At 47.5% G+C, this 23,697-nt stretch overlaps 1 protein-coding gene across 1 annotated transcript; it reads right to left on the reverse strand.

Annotated features, from left to right (window-relative positions):
* Positions 1 to 453: 453 nt before the first annotated feature.
* Positions 454 to 13,015, reverse strand: sdhc (succinate dehydrogenase complex subunit C). Its single transcript, NM_001142899.1, is given in 6 exon segments — positions 454 to 1,516; positions 2,173 to 2,336; positions 3,497 to 3,558; positions 8,983 to 9,084; positions 9,292 to 9,348; positions 12,985 to 13,015. Coding segments are annotated over 6 exon segments (510 nt in total). The 5' UTR covers positions 13,005 to 13,015; the 3' UTR covers positions 454 to 1,411.
* Between the last annotated feature and the right edge of the window lie 10,682 nt (positions 13,016 to 23,697).

Consider the following 23,697-nt stretch of genomic DNA (forward strand, 5'->3'; position numbering starts at 1 on the left):
ACCCCGGCAGCCAAAAAAAATGTATTCTCTTTAAGGCTACAATTTTATATTTATAGTTACTTTTTATTCCTCATCTTTTTATTTAGTCCCTCTTCTATTCATACTCCAGTCTCTTATTCACACCGCTGCCTGGTCGGTAAGGTAAACAAGACCCTAGCAACCAGATAGCCGATGAAAATCCAAATCCTAAGCCCCGGTCTAGGATTAGGTGCCCCTATTTACTTACTAACCCCACCCCCTTTATATATCAGCTGACTGGGCTCTGGCAGTGAAAGGGTCAGGCAGTTGCGCAGCCAATAATTAGGCCGTGGGAGACGTTACATTCCATTTACATACAATGACTCGATTTTTCCCCCCCCTTGCGGCTTAAAGAGCAAAGCTGGTATGTGTCCCGCGGTGCCCACGCGAGGGGCGGGGCTAAAATAGGCGTTTTAGTTCAAGAATAGAATTTTATTGATTTATACATTTTATTTATTTTTTTTTTTTTTACAATGAATTTTGTCATCGAGTGCAAGTTTAGAAGCGAATGTCGATTTAAGTGCTCAGCAAGGTGGTCAAATTGCCCCCCAACCAAACCAAAGTTACCAGTTTCCAGTCTGTTCGCTCCCTGCATGGGATGTACCATCTACAGTTACCGGACCACAACTCCCAGAATTCCCAGTGGGATTTTGCAGCTCAGCAACTAGAGACTTGGGGCAAGCAATCACCCAATAAGCTTTGTTTGGCCACCGAAGCAAGCAAGATATCGGATTGGTTGCCCAGGGCTATAGGCCACAATGGGATCATTTGGGCATAGTCCTCCTCATTTTGAGATTTATTCTACTTAATTATCTATATTGTTGCAGAGAACTCTATCTGTTTGCATCTCAGCTGCCCTTTTACACCAACCCCCACGGCAACCGCTGGAATTCGCCCGCCTTCCCACACGCAGTTTGGACAAGGGGCCACATTGTCCAGCCGTGCTGAGCAGACACCAGAACTTGCTACTCCCTCCCTTTGTCCCTGTCTGGGCACATTCACACCAACGGGGGGGCCCTATACATTATAATTAATAATGGCACCACCCGCACATCTATAAGGCCTATTCTGTCTGCCCAAACCCCTGTATGGGGGTCATAATGCCTGACTTTATATGTACTTCCCTTTATAATCAGACAGGCAGGGAGGGAATGAAGATCTTTGGCTGTTAAGTTCCCCTTTAAAAGTTCATTTAAGATTAGGACGGATGCAAAACGAGTGTGTAATCTCTGTGTAAAGGGTAAGTTGTAAATAAAGGCAAAATGGAGGGAGTGTGTGTATAACAGAGCTAGCCAATTAGAGATCTGGAGAATCAGGGTAGCAGAGGTGTCTTTATAAATCAGTATGAAATTAAACATGGGCGAAGGAGGCGGGGCACCAAATTATTCACCAATCACATGGCGGCCAGGGTAGCGGTCGTTATGAGGGTTAAAGCCAGGACTGTGACTCCAGACCGATAAACTTGGGGGATCTTCAAGCCTTTACCCAGGTCCCAGGTCTGTAGCAACAGGGAGGAAAGGAAAAGGGGGTTATTGTAGGAGTAAATCCGGTTAGACTGCTGTAGGTTCTTATTCCTGATTGGTCAATGCGAAGGTTCTGTTGCGCTGATTGGCTGCACATTGGTCCAGCCTTATAAATGTTGCTGATTTATTCCTGTCCGTGCTCCGATTGGCTACGTATCACTCCAATCCCGTGAGCGTTTTAATGCTGTGATTGGCTAAAGGTTTTTCCGAGCCCATAACTGGTTAAACACGTACACGCTTAACATTAAAGGGGTTGTTCACCTGTGAGTTTACTTTTAGTAGGTAATATTCTGAGGCAATTTGCAATTGGTCTTCATTATTTTTATTTGTGGTTTTGTAATTATTTTACTTTTTGTCCAGTTTGGAATTTCAGCAGTTATCTGGTTGCTAGGGTCCAAGTTACCTTAGCGACCAGGCATTGGTTTGAATGGTTGGAACAAACAGAATGTAATAAAAAGTAACAGTAACAATAAAACTGGAGCCTCACAGAGCGATAGTTTCTGGTTGCCGGGGTCAGTGATAAATAATGAAGACCAATTGAAAAGCTGCTTAGAATTGGCCATTCCATGACATACTAAAAGTTAACTGAAAGGTGAGCCAGCCCTTTAGGTGCAACTAAAATGGCCCTTACCAAATGCCGGATGCCGTTCCACACGTGGTACGTTAGAGGGAAAGCCAAGGCGAATTTGGCAGAGTAAATCAGAGCGGGTCCCAAACTCAGAGACTTGACGAGCTCCAGGTAAGATGCAAAGTCACCGGGTAGTACCAGCGCGGCCAGTCCGAACAGGGACACCCCTAGAATGGGAGGGATACACATGTGAATGTTAGGGGGTACTTTATTCATTATATAATATACAGGGGCCACAAATAACCTTTATATGGCCATGGAACCCCTCTGTGACTTATAATATCCCTATATGTTACAATAGGGGGTACTTTATTCACTATATAATATACAGGAGCCACAAATAACCTTTATATGGCCATGGAACCCCTCTGTGCCTTATAATATCCCTATATGTTACAATAGGGGGTACTTTATTCACTATATAATATACAGGAGCCACAAATACCCTTTATATGGCCATGGAACCCCTCTGTGCCTTATAATATCCCTATATGTTACAATAGGGGGTACTTTATTCACTATATAATATACAGGAGCCACAAATAACCTTTATATGGCCATGGAACCCCTCTGTGACTTATAATATCCCTATATGTTACAATAGGGGGTACTTTATTCACTATATAATATACAGGAGCCACAAATACCCTTTATATGGCCATGGAACCCCTCTGTGCCTTATAATATCCCTATATGTTACAATAGGGGGTACTTTATTCACTATATAATATACAGGAGCCACAAATACCCTTTATATGGCCATGGAACTCCTCTGTGCCTTATAATATCCCTATATGTTACAATAGGGGGTACTTTATTCACTATATATTATAAGGAACCCCTCTGTGCCTTATAATATCCCTATATGTTACAATAGGGGGTACTTTATTCACTATATAATATACAGGAGCCACAAATAACCTTTATATGGCCATGGAACTCCTCTGTGCCTTATAATATCCCTATATGTTACAATAGGGGGTACTTTATTCACTATATAATATACAGGAGCCACAAATACCCTTTATTTGGCCATGGAACCCCTCTGTGACTTATAATATCCCTATATGTTACAATAGGGGGCACTTTATTCACTATATATTATAAGGAACCCCTCTGTGCCTTATAATATCCCTATATGTTACAATAGGGGTTGAGATGGTTCCATTTCACAAAAACAAGGGGCCAGATGTACTTTTTTATTTTGGAGGGAAGGCAGCTTGTTGGGATAATATAAGAGTATATAATCATAAACAAATACACTTCGTTAGGAACACAGAGCTATGGGATGGATAAAGCATTAAATAATCCTACTGCTGATACTCACCGGCAGTCATAGCTATTCCTGTGCCTCGGTGTGATATGGACATCGCCATTGGTAACGACCATCTGCAAAGAAGAAAGAAGGAGTTAAGTGTCAGGGGAAAATAGCGGCTCAGAGGTTGGCAAGATAATACTCCATACATGAAATAACCCCAATAGGGCTGTTCTGCCCCCAATAAGGGGTAATTATATCTTAGTTGGGATCAAGTACAGGTACTGTTTTATTATTACAGAGAAAAGGGAATCATTTAACCATGAAATAAACCCAATAGGGCTGTTCTGCCCCAATAAGGGGTAATTATATCTTAGTTGGGATCAAGTACAGGTACTGTTTTATTATTACAGAGAAAAGGGAATCATTTAACCATGAAATAAACCCAATAGGGCTGTTCTGCCCCCAATAAGGGGTAATTATATCTTAGTTGGGATCAAGTACAGGTACTGTTTTATTATTACAGAGAAAAGGGAATCATTTAACCATTAAATAAACCCAATAGGGCTGTTCTGCCCCAATAAGGGGTAATTATATCTTAGTTGGGATCAAGTACAGGTACTGTTTTATTATTACAGAGAAAAGGGAATCATTTAACCATTAAATAAACCCAATAGGGCTGTTCTGCCCCAATAAGGGGTAATTATATCTTAGTTGGGATCAAGTACAGGTACTGTTTTATTATTACAGAGAAAAGGGAATCATTTAACCATGAAATAAACCCAATAGGGCTGTTCTGCCCCAATAAGGGGTAATTATATCTTAGTTGGGATCAAGTACAGGTACTGTTTTATTATTACAGAGAAAAGGGAATCATTTAACCATGAAATAAACCCAATAGGGCTGTTCTGCCCCCAATAAGGGGTAATTATATCTTAGTTGGGATCAAGTACAGGTACTGTTTTATTATTACAGAGAAAAGGGAATCATTTAACCATGAAATAAACCCAATAGGGCTGTTCTGCCCCAATAAGGGGTAATTATATCTTAGTTGGGATCAAGTACAGGTACTGTTTTATTATTACAGAGAAAAGGGAATCATTTAACCATGAAATAAACCCAATAGGGCTGTTCTGCCCCAATAAGGGGTAATTATATCTTAGTTGGGATCAAGTACAAGTACTGTTTTATTATTACAGAGGGACATTGGGAAGTAAAACATTAAAAGGAAGAGGGATTTTGAGGTTTTTATAACCCTATATTGTGGTCAATGAAGGTCAGTTTGTAACATTAATATTATGGCAGAGATGGCAGATTTGCATTTGTGCAGAATGTAAGGAACCCGAGCGGCAGGGGCCCCCGTACAGCACAGACACATTAAATGAGATATTTTCTATAAACAGGCACATTATTTGAGCTGAGTGGGAAAGCTGGCACGGTTCTGTTGCTCCTAGCAGCCAGGAGGAGCGGCGTTTGCACATTCTGTGCAGGGGTTCTGGGTGCCTTTGCCAAGAATTCGCTGAGGGGGAGAGAAGGAGAAGAGTGTGCGCTTCTCTCCCAGGGTCCCTAGATAGCGGAGTTATTCATTGGCCCGTGGGGAACTGGTATGTGTGCGGGTGGGCAAACAGCAGGGTCTGGCAAGGAACCGCTCGGGGAGAGAAAGGACTGTGCCCTGGGGGGGGCCGAGGGAGGGTGAGGATGCTGAAAGGAAGGCTTTCTGTGCCACGGGGCTGATAAACCCACTCCCCAGTCTGCAAAGAGGAGAGGAATTTCCAGAGCCGCGATATCACAAACAGATCAAATCTCCCCATTCAGCAGCAGCAATAATAGGGGGGGGGGGGGGGGGGGGGGGGGGAGAGACTGGGGTACTGAACCCCGACAGTCTCCCAAACACACTCATTTGTCTTCATTCCCCTCAGCTACAGAAATAGCCCCCACAGAAGAAGCTATAAAGCTTACACTGAGGTCAAGAACTGAGGGGGAGGTTTAAAAGATCAGCCTTATATTTATCATAAATATATATATATATAAAATAAAGTACCCCCTATTGTAACATATAGGGATATTATAAGGCACAGAGGGGTTCCATGGCCATATAAAGGTTATTTGTGGCTCTTGTATATTATATAGTGAATAAAGTACCCCCTATTGTAACATATAGGGATATTATAAGTCACAGAGGGGTTCCATGGCCATATAAAGGTTATTTGTGGCTCCTGTATATTATATAGTGAATAAAGTACCCCCTATTGTAACATATAGGGATATTATAAGCCCCCGAGGGGTTCCATGGCCATATAAAGGGTATTTGTGGCTCCTGTATATTATATAGTGAATAAAGTGCCCCCTATTGTAACATATAGGGATATTATAAGTCACAGAGGGGTTCCATGAATAAAGTACCCCCTATTGTAACATATAGGGATATTATAAGGCACAGAGGGGTTCCATGGCCATATAAAGGTTATTTGTGGCTCCTGTATATTATATAGTGAATAAAGTACCCCCTATTGTAACATATAGGGATATTATAAGGCACAGAGGAGTTCCTTATAATATATAGTGAATAAAGTACCCCCTATTGTAACATATAGGGATATTATAAGGCACAGAGGGGTTCCATGGCCATATAAAGGTTATTTGTGGCTCCTGTATATTATATAGTGAATAAAGTACCCCCTATTGTAACATATAGGGATATTATAAGGCACAGAGGAGTTCCTTATAATATATAGTGAATAAAGTACCCCCTATTGTAACATATAGGGATATTATAAGTCCCCGAGGGGTTCCATGGCCATATAAAGGGTATTTGTGGCTCCTGTATATTATATAGTGAATAAAGTGCCCCCTATTGTAACATATAGGGATATTATAAGTCACAGAGGGGTTCCATGGCCATATAAAGGGTATTTGTGGCTCCTGTATATTATATAGTGAATAAAGTACCCCCTATTGTAACATATAGGGATATTATAAGGCACAGAGGGGTTCCATGGCCATATAAAGGATATTTGTGGCTCCTGTATATTATATAGTGAATAAAGTACCCCCTATTTTAACATATAGGGATATTATAAGGCACAGAGGGGTTCCATGGCCATATAAAGGATATTTGTGGCTCCTGTATATTATATAGTGAATAAAGTACCCCCTATTTTAACATATAGGGATATTATAAGTCACAGAGGGGTTCCATGGCCATATAAAGGATATTTGTGGCTCCTGTATATTATATAGTGAATAATGTCCCCCATATTGTAACATATAGGGATATTATAAGGCACAGAGAGGTTCCATGGCCATATAAAGGTTATTTGTGGCTCTTGTATAATATATAGTGAATAAAGTACCCCCTATTGTAACATATAGGGATATTATAAGTCCCCGAGGGGTTCCATGGCCATATAAAGGGTATTTGTGGCTCCTGTATATTATATAGTGAATAAAGTACCCCCTATTGTAACATATAGGGATATTATAAGTCACAGAGGGGTTCCATGGCCATATAAAGGTTATTTGTGGCTCCTGTATATTATATAGTGAATAAAGTACCCCCTATTGTAACATATAGGGATATTATAAGGCACAGAGGAGTTCCATGGCCATATAAAGGTTATTTGTGGCTCCTGTATATTATATAGTGAATAAAGTACCCCCTATTGTAACATATAGGGATATTATAAGGCACAGAGGGGTTCCATGGCCATATAAAGGTTATTTGTGGCTCCTGTATATTATATAGAGAATAAAGTACCCCCTACTGTAACATATAGGGATATTATAAGGCACAGAGGGGTTCCATGGCCATATAAAGGTTATTTGTGGCTCCTGTATATTATATAGTGAATAAAGTGCCCCCTATTGTAAAATATAGGGATATTATACATCTCAAAGGGGTTCCATGGCCATATAAAGGTACAAGGCCGAAGGCTGAATGCATTTATACAGGTCATGGAACTCCGGAGACTTCGGATATCCTCATATTATACAACAGGGGGTACTTTATTATAATATCCAAGTTTTATTGAGTCATGTGACAAAAATGATATCACTAAGCTCCAATTATAACTGATGACACCACTAAGCACCGTTTGTATGGATATAATTTACAGTCTGGTCCCATAGGGAAATGACCAAACTGTGTATATATTACCTTGTTGGTACAGGGTAAATGAAAAAAAAAAATATTAAATGGAGACATTGCAAAAGTGCTGAAAATATGTTGGAGCCATACAGGGCCTGTATGCAAACTATCCCACTGTATTTGGCCCATGAAAGATTTATGAGCTGGTTCCACACTCTCAGTGCATTTGGGGCTGAGCGGAGGGATTGGGCCTCATACATCAAAGTGAATTTATAAGGGGAATATAAAAGGCACAAGGCCCAGGCCCACAATGCTGGATCTGCTCCTGTGGAAGAAAAAGTACCAAAGGGCATGTGTTGAGTTGATGAGCTCTCCTTTAAAGACTGCCATGATTTTTATGGGGCACTTTTTATTTGTAAATGACACTGTTACACAGCAAATATTTCCCTCTGCCATTTAACCTTTTATTCTTCAACCAACAAATGTATTTGTAGCTGTAATATTGGTGTGTAGGCGCCATCTCAGTGCCTTGTGCCTGAGTCTGAGCTTTCAGCCAGCGCTACTCATTAGAACTGCTTTCAGCTAACCTACTGTTTCTCCTACTCCCATGTAACTGGAGGAGTCCCAAGCCGGACTTGGATTTCTTACTATTGAGTGCTATTCTGATACCTACTGGGAGCTGCTATCTTGCTCCCTTCCCATTGTTCTGCTGATCGGCTGCTGGGGGTGAGGGGGGGGGATATCACTCCAACTTGCAGCGCAGCAGTAAAGTGTGCCTGAATCTGAGCTTTCAGCCAGCGCTACACATTAGAACTGCTTTCAGCTAACCTATTGTTTCTCCTACTCCCATGTAACTGGAGGAGTCCCAAGCCGGACTTGGATTTCTTACTATTGAGTGCTATTCTGATACCTACTGGGAGCTGCTATCTTGCTCCCTTCCCATTGTTCTGCTGATCGGCTGCTGGGGGTGAGGGGGGGATATCACTCCAACTTGCAGCGCAGCAGTAAAGTGTGCCTGAGTCTGAGCTTTCAGCCAGCGCTACACATTAGAACTGCTTTCAGCTAACCTATTGTTTCTCCTACTCCCATGTAACTGGAGGAGTCACAAGCCGGACTTGGATTTCTTACTATTGAGTGCTATTCTGATACCTACTGGGAGCTGCTATCTTGCTCCCTTCCCATTGCTCTGCTGATCGGCTGCTGGTGGGGAGGGGGGGATATCACTCCAACTTGCAGCGCAGCAGTAAAGTGTGCCTGAGTCTGAGCTTTCAGCCAGCGCTACACATTAGAACTGCTTTCAGCTAACCTATTGTTTCTCCTACTCCCATGTAACTGGAGGAGTCCCAAGCCGGACTTGGATTTCTTACTATTGAGTGCTATTCTGATACCTACTGGGAGCTGCTATCTTAAAAAAATATATAAACGAAGACCAATTGCAAATTGAGAGAGATCAGAAAGCAAAGGGACTCACTTATAGATAGTAATATGAGGGGAGAGCGGCCGGTTGAGGCGAGTGTTCTTGTTCCAGAACCGATCCATCTCCTGCTGGGCTGTAGTCCCCATCGGCACAACACTGAAAGCATGAAACCAACATGTTATGGAAACAAGCAATGAAACAGATTCTATATACAGGCCCCATTGTATATATACCGATACTGTGGGGATGTTCCTTGCTTGCCGGCATTGCTGCAAAGTATCCATAAGGCTTCAGACAAACGCTATGGAGGGGGGCCTGATAAGGGGTAAGAGAATATTAACCCCCACAGGGGTAGGTACTTACTGTCTAGTGCACAGGAGGGGTGTGAGCTGGGTACGTAGGCACTGCCGCCCTGCGTGTCTGGGGAACAAGAAAGGCAAAGTTAATAACCATTCAGCTTCCAACCAATCGCCCGCCCCCGGGGTATCTGTACCTGTCGCCATGACTGATTTCTATTGATCATGTGTCCGGGCTGATAACCCCCCCAGCCGGCAGCGCCCTCTCTCCTAATCTGACCGGGCAACCCGCCCAGGGATATTGGCCCATAAACACGGAGTTCGGCAAGGTCACGGGAAGGGGCCGCCCTAAGGCTTACGGCTCAGAGGGGGCTATTAAACTCCCATACGAAATAAATAGGATACCCCAGTACTCCCTTCCTCCCTCTCTGTTACCATCCCAAACCTCTCTGCCCCTCTCCCCACCTCTGAGCAGGGGCCAATCAGAGAGTAGGACAAGGTTGCTAGGGCCCATTAGCTGGGAGACTGCAGGTGTAAGTGAACAGAACGTAGAATATCGGTTAATGTATATTTTCAGTACAAATATCTGCCTTCCAACATGGGTGGGATGTAGAGTTCAGCAAGAGGTAGGGGTCGCAGGTAGGACATCCCCGAGGGTCCCCAGAATTCCTGTATGAACCCCCCCCATACTATATACACAGAACCCCTCTATCATTTTCCCTCCAGCACTGACTGCCCCCCACCTTCCATCTCTAACCCCCCCCATACTATATACACAGAACCCCTCTATCATTCTGCCTCCAGCACTGACTGCCCCCCACCTTCCATCTCTAACCCCCCCCACACTATATACACAGAACCCCTCTATCATTCTCCCTCCAGCACTGACTGCCCCCCACCTTCCATCTCTAACCCCCCCCCATACTATATACACAGAACCCCTCTATCATTCTCCCTCCAGCACTGACTGCCCCCCACCTTCCATCTCTAACCCCCCCATACTATATGCACAGAACTCCTCTATCATTCTCCCTCCAGCACTGACTGCCCCCCTCCTTCCATCTCTAACCCCCCCATACTATATACACAGAACCCCTCTATCATTCTCCCTCCAGCACTGACTGCCCCCCACCTTCCATCTCTAACCCCCCCATACTATATACACAGAACCCCTCTATCATTCTCCCTCCAGCACTGACTGCCCCCCCACCTTCCATCTCTAACCCCCCCCCATACTATATACACAGAACCCCTCTATCATTCTCCCTCCAGCACTGACTGCCCCCACCTTCCATCTCTAACCCCCCCATACTATATACACAGAACTCCTCTATCATTCTCCCTCCAGCACTGACTGCCCCCCCACCTTCCATCTCTAACCCCCCCCCATACTATATACACAGAACCCCTCTATCATTCTCCCTCCAGCACTGACTGCCCCCCACCTTCCATCTCTAACCCCCCCATACTATATGCACAGAACTCCTCTATCATTCTCCCTCCAGCACTGACTGCCCCCCTCCTTCCATCTCTAACCCCCCCATACTATATACACAGAACCCCTCTATCATTCTCCCTCCAGCACTGACTGCCCCCCCACCTTCCATCTCTAACCCCCCCATACTATATACACAGAACTCCTCTATCATTCTCCCTCCAGCACTGACTGCCCCCCACCTTCCATCTCTAACCCCCCCCCATACTATATACACAGAACCCCTCTATCATTCTCCCTCCAGCACTGACTGCCCCCCACCTTCAATCTCTAACCCCCCCATACTATATACACAGAACCCCTCTATCATTCTCCCTCCAGCACTGACTGCCCCCCACCTTCAATCTCTAACCCCCCCATACTATATACACAGAACCCCTCTATCATTCTCCCTCCAGCACTGACTGCCCCCCACCTTCCATCTCTAACCCCCCCATACTATATACACAGAACCCCTCTATCATTCTCCCTCCAGCACTGACTGCCCCCCACCTTCCATCTCTAACCCCCCCATACTATATACACAGAACCCCTCTATCATTCTCCCTCCAGCACTGACTGCCCCCCCACCTTCCATCTCTAACCCCCCCATACTATATACACAGAACTCCTCTATCATTCTCCCTCCAGCACTGACTGCCCCCCACCTTCCATCTCTAACCCCCCCCATACTATATACACAGAACCCCTCTATCATTCTCCCTCCAGCACTGACTGCCCCCCACCTTCTATCTCTAACCCCCCCATACTATATACACAGAACCCCTCTATCATTCTCCCTCCAGCACTGACTGCCCCCCCACCTTCCATCTCTAACCCCCCCATACTATATACACAGAACTCCTCTATCATTCTCCCTCCAGCACTGACTGCCCCCCCACCTTCAATCTCTAACCCCCCCATACTATATACACAGAACCCCTCTATCATTCTCCCTCCAGCACTGACTGCCCCCCACCTTCCATCTCTAACCCCCCCATACTATATACACAGAACCACTCTATCATTCTCCCTCCAGCACTGACTGCCCCCCACCTTCCATCTCTAACCCCCCCATACTATATACACAGAACTCCTCTATCATTCTCCCTCCAGCACTGACTGCCCCCCACCTTCTATCTCTAACCCCCCCATACTATATACACAGAACCCCTCTATCATTCTCCCTCCAGCACTGACTGCCCCCCACCTTCTATCTCTTACCCCCCCATACTATATACACAGAACCCCTCTATCATTCTCCCTCCAGCACTGACTGCCCCCCACCTTCCATCTCTAACCCCCCCACCTTCCATCTCTAACCCCCCCCATACTATATACACAGAACCCCTCTATCATTCTCCCTCCAGCACTGACTGCCCCCCACCTTCCATCTCTAACCCCCCCATACTATATACACAGAACCCCTCTATCATTCTCCCTCCAGCACTGACTGCCCCCCACCTTCCATCTCTAACCCCCACCTTCCATCTCTAACCCCCCCCATACTATATACACAGAACCCCTCTATCATTCTCCCTCCAGCACTGACTGCCCCCCACCTTCCATCTCTAACCCCCCCACCTTCCATCTCTAACCCCCCCATACTATATACACAGAACCCCTCTATCATTCTCCCTCCAGCACTGACTGCCCCCCACCTTCCATCTCTAACCCCCCCATACTATATACACAGAACCCCTCTATCATTCTCCCTCCAGCACTGACTGCCCCCCACCTTCCATCTCTAACCCCCCCATACTATATACACAGAACCCCTCTATCATTCTCCCTCCAGCACTGACTGCCCCCCACCTTCCATCTCTAACCCCCCCATACTATATACACAGAACCCCTCTATCATTCTCCCTCCAGCACTGACTGCCCCCCACCTTCCATCTCTAACCCCCCCCCATACTATATACACAGAACTCCTCTATCATTCTCCCTCCAGCACTGACTGCCCCCCACCTTCCATCTCTAACCCCCCCATACTATATACACAGAACCCCTCTATCATTCTCCCTCCAGCACTGACTGCCCCCCACCTTCCATCTCTAACCCCCCCCCCCCCCCCCAGTGAAGCCTTTGCCTCTCCCTATAACCATCCCAAGACCCCCTGTCACTATATAAAGACTTTACCCATGATGCCCTGTTGGCCCTTATCTCTCCCTAAACAACACATAACTCCCCTATCTCTCTCCATTACACCCTCCGCCTGTTTATTCCCGTCCCACTCCCGCACTTCTCACTCGCCCCCTCATATCCCGGCGGGAGAAAAGTCACCTCAATAACAAAGCCGCCATCTTGGAGTCCCTCAGAGCAACGTCACAGACAGCTGTCACATGTCCCCCTAACATTAGCCTCCGCCCTCCTCCCGCTCTGCTCTGATTGGGCAGTGTGAGCTGGGGGCGGGGCCACACCCGGAAGTGCTCGGGAAACCTTGGAACATGTGCGCTGCTGTCATTCTCTGGGGGTTAGGGTATATACAGTAGTGCGGGCACTCTGGGGGTTAGGGTATATACAGTAGTGCGGGCACTCTGGGGGTTAGGGTATATACAGTAGTGCAGACACTCTGGGGGTTAGGGTATATACAGTAGTGCGGACACTCTGGGGGTTAGGGTATATACAGTAGTGCAGACACTCTGGGGGTTAGGGTATATACAGTAGTGGGGGCACTCTGGGGGTTAGGGTATATACAGTAGTGCGACACTCTGGGGTTAGGGTATATACAGTAGTGGGGGCACTCTGGGGGTTAGGGTATATACAGTAGTGCAGACACTCTGGGGGTTAGGGTATATACAGTAGTGCGACACTCTGGGGGTTAGGGTATATACAGTAGTGGGGGCACTCTGGGGGTTAGGGTATATACAGTAGTGCAGACACTCTGGGGGTTAGGGTATATACAGTAGTGGGGGCACTCTGGGGGTTAGGGTATATACAGTAGTGCAGACACTCTGGGGTTAGGGTATATACAGTAGTGCGACACTCTGGGGGTTAGGGTATATACAGTAGTGGGGGCACTCTGGGGGTTAGGGTATATACAGTAGTGCAGACACTCTGGGGGTTAGGGTATATACAGTAGTGCAGACACTCTGGGGGTTAGGGTATATACAGTAGTGCGGGCACTCTGGGGTTAGGGTATATACAGTAGTGCGGGCACTCTGGGGTTAGGGTATATACAGTAGTGCAGACACTCTGGGGGTTAGGGTATATACAGTAGTGCAGACACTCTGGGGGTTAGGGTATATACAGTAGTGCGGGCACTCTGGGGGTTAGGGTATATACAGTAGTGCGGACACTCTGGGGGTTAGGGTATATACAGTAGTGCAGACACTCTGGGGGTTAGGGTATATACAGTAGTGCAGGCACTCTGGGGGTTAGGGTATATACAGTAGTGGGGGCACTCTGGGGGTTAGGGTATATACAGTAGTGCAGACACTCTGGGGGTTAGGGTATATACAGTAGTGGGGGCACTCTGGGGGTTAGGGTATATACAGTAGTGCGACACTCTGGGGGTTAGGGTATATACAGTAGTGGGGGCACTCTGGGGGTTAGGGTATATACAGTAGTGCGGGCACTCTGGGGGTTAGGGTATATACAGTAGTGCAGACACTCTGGGGGTTAGGGTATATACAGTAGTGCAGACACTCTGGGGGTTAGGGTATATACAGTAGTGCGGGCACTCTGGGGGTTAGGGTATATACAGTAGTGCAGACACTCTGGGGGTTAGGGTATATACAGTAGTGCAGACACTCTGGGGGTTAGGGTATATACAGTAGTGCAGACACTCTGGGGGTTAGGGTATATACAGTAGTGGGGGCACTCTGGGGGTTAGGGTATATACAGTAGTGCGACACTCTGGGGGTTAGGGTATATACAGTAGTGGGGGCACTCTGGGGGTTAGGGTATATACAGTAGTGCGGGCACTCTGGGGGTTAGGGTATATACAGTAGTGCGGGCACTCTAGGGGTTAGGGTATATACAGTAGTGCAGGCACTCTGGGGGTTAGGGTATATACAGTAGTGGGGGCACTCTGGGGGTTAGGGTATATACAGTAGTGCGACACTCTGGGGGTTAGGGTATATACAGTAGTGGGGGCACTCTGGGGGTTAGGGTATATACAGTAGTGCGGGCACTCTGGGGGTTAGGGTATATACAGTAGTGGGGGCACTCTGGGGGTTAGGGTATATACAGTAGTGCAGACACTCTGGGGGTTAGGGTATATACAGTAGTGCGGGCACTCTGGGGGTTAGGGTATATACAGTAGTGCGGGCACTCTGGGGGTTAGGGTATATACAGTAGTGCAGACACTCTGGGGGTTAGGGTATATACAGTAGTGCGGGCACTCTGGGGGTTAGGGTATATACAGTAGTGCAGACACTCTGGGGGTTAGGGTATATACAGTAGTGCAGACACTCTGGGGGTTAGGGTATATACAGTAGTGCGGGCACTCTGGGGGTTAGGGTATATACAGTAGTGCGGGCACTCTGGGGGTTAGGGTATATACAGTAGTGCGGGCACTCTGGGGGTTAGGGTATATACAGTAGTGCAGACACTCTGGGGGTTAGGGTATATACAGTAGTGCAGGCACTCTGGGGGTTAGGGTATATACAGTAGTGCAGACACTCTGGGGGTTAGGGTATATACAGTAGTGCAGACACTCTGGGGGTTAGGGTATATACAGTAGTGGGGGCACTCTGGGGGTTAGGGTATATACAGTAGTGCAGACACTCTGGGGGTTAGGGTATATACAGTAGTGCAGACACTCTGGGGTTAGGGTATATACAGTAGTGCGGGCACTCTGGGGGTTAGGGTATATACAGTAGTGCGGGCACTCTGGGGGTTAGGGTATATACAGTAGTGCGGGCACTCTGGGGGTTAGGGTATATACAGTAGTGCAGACACTCTGGGGGTTAGGGTATATACAGTAGTGCGACACTCTGGGGGTTAGGGTATATACAGTAGTGCAGACACTCTGGGGGTTAGGGTATATACAGTAGTGCAGACACTCTGGGGGTTAGGGTATATACAGTAGTGCGACACTCTGGGGGTTAGGGTATATACAGTAGTGCGGGCACTCTGGGGGTTAGGGTATATACAGTAGTGCGGGCACTCTGGGGGTTAGGGTATATACAGTAGTGCGGGCACTCTGGGGGTTAGGGTATATACAGTAGTGGGGGCACTCTGGGGGTTAGGGTATATACAGTAGTGCGGGCACTCTGGGGGTTAGGGTATATACAGTAGTGCAGACACTCTGGGGGTTAGGGTATATACAGTAGTTGTGGGCACTCTGGGGGTTAGGGTATATACAGTAGTGTGGGCACTCTGGGGGTTAGGGTATATACAGTAGTGGGGGCACTCTGGGGGTTAGGGTATATACAGTAGTGCAGGACACTCTGGGGGTTAGGGTATATACAGTAGTGCGGACACTCTGGGGGTTAGGGTATATACAGTAGTGCAGACACTCTGGGGGTTAGGGTATATACAGTAGTGTGGGCACTCTGGGGGTTAGGGTATATACAGTAGTGTGGGCACTCTGGGGGTTAGGGTATATACAGTAGTGCAGGCACTCTGGGGGTTAGGGTATATACAGTAGTGCAGACACTCTGGGGGTTAGGGTATATACAGTAGTGCAGACACTCTGGGGGGTTAGGGTATATACAGTAGTGCGGGCACTCTTGGGGGTTAGGGTATATACAGTAGTGCGGGCACTCTGGGGGTTAGGGTATATACAGTAGTGCGGCACTCTGGGGGTTAGGGTATATACAGTAGTGCGGGCACTCTGGGGGTTAGGGTATATACAGTAGTGCGGGCACTCTGGGGTTAGGGTATATACAGTAGTGCGGGCACTCTGGGGGTTAGGGTATATACAGTAGTGCGGGCACTCTGGGGGTTAGGGTATATACAGTAGTGCGGGCACTCTGGGGGTTAGGGTATATACAGTAGTGCGGGCACTCTGGGGGTTAGGGTATATACAGTAGTGCGGGCACTCTGGGGGTTAGGGTATATACAGTAGTGCGGGCACTCTGGGGGTTAGGGTATATACAGTAGTGCGGGCACTCTGGGGTTAGGGTATATACAGTAGTGCGGGCACTCTGGGGGTTAGGGTATATACAGTAGTGCGGGCACTCTGGGGTTAGGGTATATACAGTAGTGCGGGCACTCTGGGGGGTTAGGGTATATACAGTAGTGCAGGCACTCTGGGGGTTAGGGTATATACAGTAGTGCGGGCACTCTGGGGGTTAGGGTATATACAGTAGTGCGGGCACTCTGGGGGTTAGGGTATATACAGTAGTGCGGGCACTCTGGGGGTTAGGGTATATACAGTAGTGCAGACACTCTGGGGGTTAGGGTATATACAGTAGTGCGACACTCTGGGGGTTAGGGTATATACAGTAGTGGGGGCACTCTGGGGGTTAGGGTATATACAGTAGTGCGGGCACTCTGGGGGTTAGGGTATATACAGTAGTGCAGACACTCTGGGGGTTAGGGTATATACAGTAGTGCAGGCACTCTGGGGGTTAGGGTATATACAATAGTGCGGGCACTTTGGGGTTAGGGTATATACAGTAGTGCGGGCACTCTGGGGGTTAGGGTATATACAGTAGTGCAGACACTCTGGGGGTTAGGGTATATACAGTAGTGCGACACTCTGGGGGTTAGGGTATATACAGTAGTGGGGGCACTCTGGGGGTTAGGGTATATACAGTAGTGCGGGCACTCTGGGGGTTAGGGTATATACAGTAGTGCAGACACTCTGGGGGTTAGGGTATATACAGTAGTGCAGGCACTCTGGGGGTTAGGGTATATACAATAGTGCGGGCACTTTGGGGGTTAGGGTATATACAGTAGTGCGGGCACTCTGGGGGTTAGGGTATATACAGTAGTGCAGACACTCTGGGGGTTAGGGTATATACAGTAGTGCGGGCACTCTGGGGGTTAGGGTATATACAGTAGTGCGGGCACTCTGGGGGTTAGGGTATATACAGTAGTGCAGGCACTCTGGGGGTTAGGGTATATACAGTAGTGCGGGCACTCTGGGGGTTAGGGTATATACAGTAGTGCGGGCACTCTGGGGGTTAGGGTATATACAGTAGTGCGGGCACTCTGGGGGTTAGGGTATATACAGTAGTGCAGACACTCTGGGGGTTAGGGTATATACAGTAGTGCGACACTCTGGGGGTTAGGGTATATACAGTAGTGGGGGCACTCTGGGGGTTAGGGTATATACAGTAGTGCGGGCACTCTGGGGGTTAGGGTATATACAGTAGTGCAGACACTCTGGGGGTTAGGGTATATACAGTAGTGCAGGCACTCTGGGGGTTAGGGTATATACAATAGTGCGGGCACTTTGGGGGTTAGGGTATATACAGTAGTGCGGGCACTCTGGGGGTTAGGGTATATACAGTAGTGCAGACACTCTGGGGGTTAGGGTATATACAGTAGTGCGGGCACTCTGGGGGTTAGGGTATATACAGTAGTGCGGGCACTCTGGGGGTTAGGGTATATACAGTAGTGCAGACACTCTGGGGGTTAGGGTATATACAGTAGTGCGGGCACTCTGGGGGTTAGGGTATATACAGTAGTGCGACACTCTGGGGGTTAGGGTATATACAGTAGTGCAGACACTCTGGGGGTTAGGGTATATACAGTAGTGCGGGCACTCTGGGGGTTAGGGTATATACAGTAGTGCGGGCACTCTGGGGGTTAGGGTATATACAGTAGTGCAGGCACTCTGGGGGTTAGGGTATATACAGTAGTGCGGGCACTCTGGGGGTTAGGGTATATACAGTAGTGCGGGCACTCTGGGGGTTAGGGTATATACAGTAGTGCGGGCACTCTGGGGGTTAGGGTATATACAGTAGTGCAGACACTCTGGGGGTTAGGGTATATACAGTAGTGCAGACACTCTGGGGGTTAGGGTATATACAGTAGTGCGGGCACTCTGTGGGTTAGGGTATATACAGTAGTGCGGGCACTCTGGGGGTTAGGGTATATACAGTAGTGTGGGCACTCTGGGGGTTAGGGTATATACAGTAGTGCGGGCACTCTGGGGGTTAGGGTATATACAGTAGTGCAGACACTCTGGGGGTTAGGGTATATACAGTAGTGCAGACACTCTGGGGGTTAGGGTATATACAGTAGTGCGGGCACTCTGGGGGTTAGGGTATATACAGTAGTGCAGACACTCTGGGGGTTAGGGTATATACAGTAGTGCAGACACTCTGGGGGTTAGGGTATATACAGTAGTGCGGGCACTCTGGGGGTTAGGGTATATACAGTAGTGCGGGCACTCTGGGGGTTAGGGTATATACAGTAGTGCGGGCACTCTGGGGGTTAGGGTATATACAGTAGTGCGGGCACTCTGGGGGTTAGGGTATATACAGTAGTGCGGGCACTCTGGGGGTTAGGGTATATACAGTAGTGCGGGCACTCTGGGGGTTAGGGTATATACAGTAGTGTGGGCACTCTGGGGTTAGGGTATATACAGTAGTGCGGGCACTCTGGGGGTTAGGGTATATACAGTAGTGCGGGCACTCTGGGGGTTAGGGTATATACAGTAGTGCGGGCACTCTGGGGGTTAGGGTATATACAGTAGTGCAGACACTCTGGGGGTTAGGGTATATACAGTAGTGCGGGCACTCTGGGGGTTAGGGTATATACAGTAGTGCGGGCACTTTGGGGGTTAGGGTATATACAGTAGTGCGGGCACTCTGGGGGTTAGGGTATATACAGTAGTGCAGACACTCTGGGGGTTAGGGTATATACAGTAGTGCGGGCACTCTGGGGGTTAGGGTATATACAGTAGTGCGGGCACTCTGGGGGTTAGGGTATATACAGTAGTGCAGGCACTCTGGGGGTTAGGGTATATACAGTAGTGCGGGCACTCTGGGGGTTAGGGTATATACAGTAGTGCGGGCACTCTGGGGGTTAGGGTATATACAGTAGTGCGGGCACTCTGGGGGTTAGGGTATATACAGTAGTGCAGACACTCTGGGGGTTAGGGTATATACAGTAGTGCAGACACTCTGGGGGTTAGGGTATATACAGTAGTGCGGGCACTCTGTGGGTTAGGGTATATACAGTAGTGCGGGCACTCTGGGGGTTAGGGTATATACAGTAGTGCGGACACTCTGGGGGTTAGGGTATATACAGTAGTGCAGACACTCTGGGGGTTAGGGTATATACAGTAGTGCAGACACTCTGGGGGTTAGGGTATATACAGTAGTGCGGGCACTCTGGGGGTTAGGGTATATACAGTAGTGCGACACTCTGGGGTTAGGGTATATACAGTAGTGCGGACACTCTGGGGGTTAGGGTATATACAGTAGTGCGGGCACTCTGGGGGTTAGGGTATATACAGTAGTGCGGGCACTCTGGGGGTTAGGGTATATACAGTAGTGCGGGCACTCTGGGGGTTAGGGTATATACAGTAGTGCGGGCACTCTGGGGGTTAGGGTATATACAGTAGTGCGGGCACTCTGGGGGTTAGGGTATATACAGTAGTGCGGGCACTCTGGGGGTTAGGGTATATACAGTAGTGCGGGCACTCTGGGGGTTAGGGTATATACAGTAGTGCGGGCACTCTGGGGGTTAGGGTATATACAGTAGTGCAGACACTCTGGGGGTTAGGGTATATACAGTAGTGCAGGCACTCTGGGGGTTAGGGTATATACAGTAGTGCAGACACTCTGGGGTTAGGGTATATACAGTAGTGCAGGCACTCTGGGGTTAGGGTATATACAGTAGTGCAGACACTCTGGGGGTTAGGGTATATACAGTAGTGCAGGCACTCTGGGGGTTAGGGTATATACAGTAGTGCGGGCACTCTGGGGGTTAGGGTATATACAGTAGTGCAGACACTCTGGGGGTTAGGGTATATACAGTAGTGCAGACACTCTGGGGGTTAGGGTATATACAGTAGTGCGGGCACTCTGGGGGTTAGGGTATATACAGTAGTGCAGACACTCTGGGGGTTAGGGTATATACAGTAGTGCAGACACTCTGGGGGTTAGGGTATATACAGTAGTGCAGGCACTCTGGGGGTTAGGGTATATACAGTAGTGCAGACACTCTGGGTGTTAGGGTATATACAGTAGTGCAGACACTCTGGGGGTTAGGGTATATACAGTAGTGCGGGCACTCTGGGGGTTAGGGTATATACAGTAGTGCAGACACTCTGGGGGTTAGGGTATATACAGTAGTGCGGACACTATACTATATGTATCTTTGTTATATATTTTTGCTCTCTGTGTCCCTGCAATATCTTCATATGGGGAGTGATGAGAGCCAATCAGTACCAGGGGATTTCCAGCCTCGGCAGAACCCCCCCTAAGTTGTTGGCCAATCGTCAGCAGGAAACCAGCCATTATGTATTTTAGGGAATTTCCTTCATTCCTAAACGGGGAACGGGGTCCCGGGGAGCCTCTGGGAAACAACAGTCTGGCCGTTTCCATAATAATAATAATTGTATAGTATTAGTTTCATGGATATACCGACCCAGACTGGTGCGTTATATGGAAGCCCCTCTTTATTATAACACTAGCCCCCATGTGTAATAAAAGGTGCTAACTGCGACCAATAAGATGTTTGCTTTTAAACAGGTGACCAGTATGGAAATATGAATATAGCTCTCAGTACTAGTTGGCCCAGGTTCTGGTCCGGTTACCATCATGGAGTCAGGAAGGAATTTTCCCTCTGGTGGGTACCAATGATCTCTGATAGTACCAGGGTGGCACAGATATACTTCAGTAGTGCCAGGCGGGTACCAATGATCTCTGATAGTACCAGGGTGGCACAGATATACTTCAGTAGTGCCAGGTGGGTACCAGTGATCTCTGATAGTACCAGGGTGGCACAGATATACTTCAGTAGTGCCAGGTGGGTACCAATGATCTCTGATAGTACCAGGGATACACAGATATACTTCAGTAGTGCCAGGTGGGTACCAGTGATCTCTGATAGTACCAGGGATACACAGATATACTTCAGTAGTGCCAGGTGGGCACCAATGATCTCTGATAGTACCAGAGATACACAGATATACTTCAGTAGTGCCAGGTGGGTACCAGTGATCTCTGATAGTACCAGGGATACACAGATATACTTCAGTAGTGCCAGGTGGGCACCAATGATCTCTGATAGTACCAGGGTGGCACAGATATACTTCAGTAGTGCCAGGTGGGTACCAATGATCTCTGATAGTACCAGGGATACACAGATATACTTCAGTAGTGCCAGGTGGGTACCAATGATCTCTGATAGTACCAGGGATACACAGATATACTTCAGTAGTGCCAGGTGGGTACCAGTGATCTCTGATAGTATCAGGGATACACAGATATACTTCAGTAGTGCCAGGTGGGTACCAGTGATCTCTGATAGTACCAGGGATACACAGATATACTTCAGTAGTGCCATGTGGGTACCAATGATCTCTGATAGTACCAGGGATACACAGATATACTTCAGTAGTGCCAGGTGGGTACCAGTGATCTCTGATAGTACCAGGGATACACAGATATACTTCAGTAGTACCAGGTGGGTACCAATGATCTCTGATAGTACCAGGGATACACAGATATACTTCAGTAGTGCCATGTGGGTACCAATGATCTCTGATAGTACCAGGGTGGCACAGATATACTTCATTAGTGCCAGGGGGCACCAATGATCTCTGATAGTACCAGGGATACACAGATATACTTCAGTAGTGCCAAGTGGGTACCAATGATCTCTGATAGTACCAGGGATACACAGATATACTTCAGTAGTGCCAGGTGGGTACCAATGATCTCTGATAGTACCAGGGTTACACAGATATACTTCAGTAGTGCCAGGTGGGTACCAATGATCTCTGATAGTACCAGGGATACACAGATATACTTCAGTAGTGCCAGGTGGGTACCAATGATCTCTGATAGTACCAGGGATACACAGATATACTTCAGTAGTGCCAGGTGGGTACCAATGATCTCTGATAGTACCAGGGATACACAGATATACTTCTGTAGTGCCAGGGGGGTACCAATGATCTCTGATAGTACCAGGGATACACAGATATACTTCAGTAGTGCCAGGTGGGTACCAATGATCTCTGATAGTACCAGGGATACACAGATATACTTCAGTAGTGCCAGGCGGGCACCAATGATCTCTGATAGTACCAGGGATACACAGATATACTTCAGTAGTGCCAGGCGGGCACCAATGATCTCTGATAGTACCAGGGATACACAGATATACTTCAGTAGTGCCAGGCGGGTACCAATGATCTCTGATAGTACCAGGGATACACAGATATACTTCAGTAGTACCAGGTGGGTACCAATGATCTCTGATAGTACCAGGGTGGCACAGATATACTTCAGTAGTGCCAGGTGGGTACCAATGATCTCTGATAGTACCAGGGTGGCACAGATATACTTCATTAGTGCCAGGGGGCACCAATGATCTCTGATAGTACCAGGGATACACAGATATACTTCAGTAGTGCCAGGTGGGTACCAATGATCTCTGATAGTACCAGGGATACACAGATATACTTCAGTAGTGCCAGGTGGGTACCAATGATCTCTGATAGTACCAGGGATACACAGATATACTTCAGTAGTGCCAGGTGGGTACCAATGATCTCTGATAGTACCAGGGATACACAGATATACTTCAGTAGTGCCAGGTGGGTACCAGTGATCTCTGATAGTACCAGGGATACACAGATATACTTCAGTAGTGCCAGGTGGGCACCAATGATCTCTGATAGTACCAGGGATACACAGATATACTTCAGTAGTGCCAGGTGGGCACCAATGATCTCTGATAGTACCAGGGTTGCACAGATATTCTACATTAGTGCCAGGTGGGTACCAATGATCTCTGATAGTACCAGGGATACACATATATACTTCAGTAGTGCCAGGTGGGTACCAATGATCTCTGATAGTACCAGGGATACACAGATATACTTCAGTAGTGCCAGGTGGGTACCAATGATCT

The sequence above is a fragment of the Xenopus tropicalis genome, chromosome 8, assembly GCF_000004195.4.
Source record: "Xenopus tropicalis strain Nigerian chromosome 8, UCB_Xtro_10.0, whole genome shotgun sequence".
Taxonomy (NCBI): Eukaryota; Metazoa; Chordata; class Amphibia; order Anura; family Pipidae; genus Xenopus; species Xenopus tropicalis.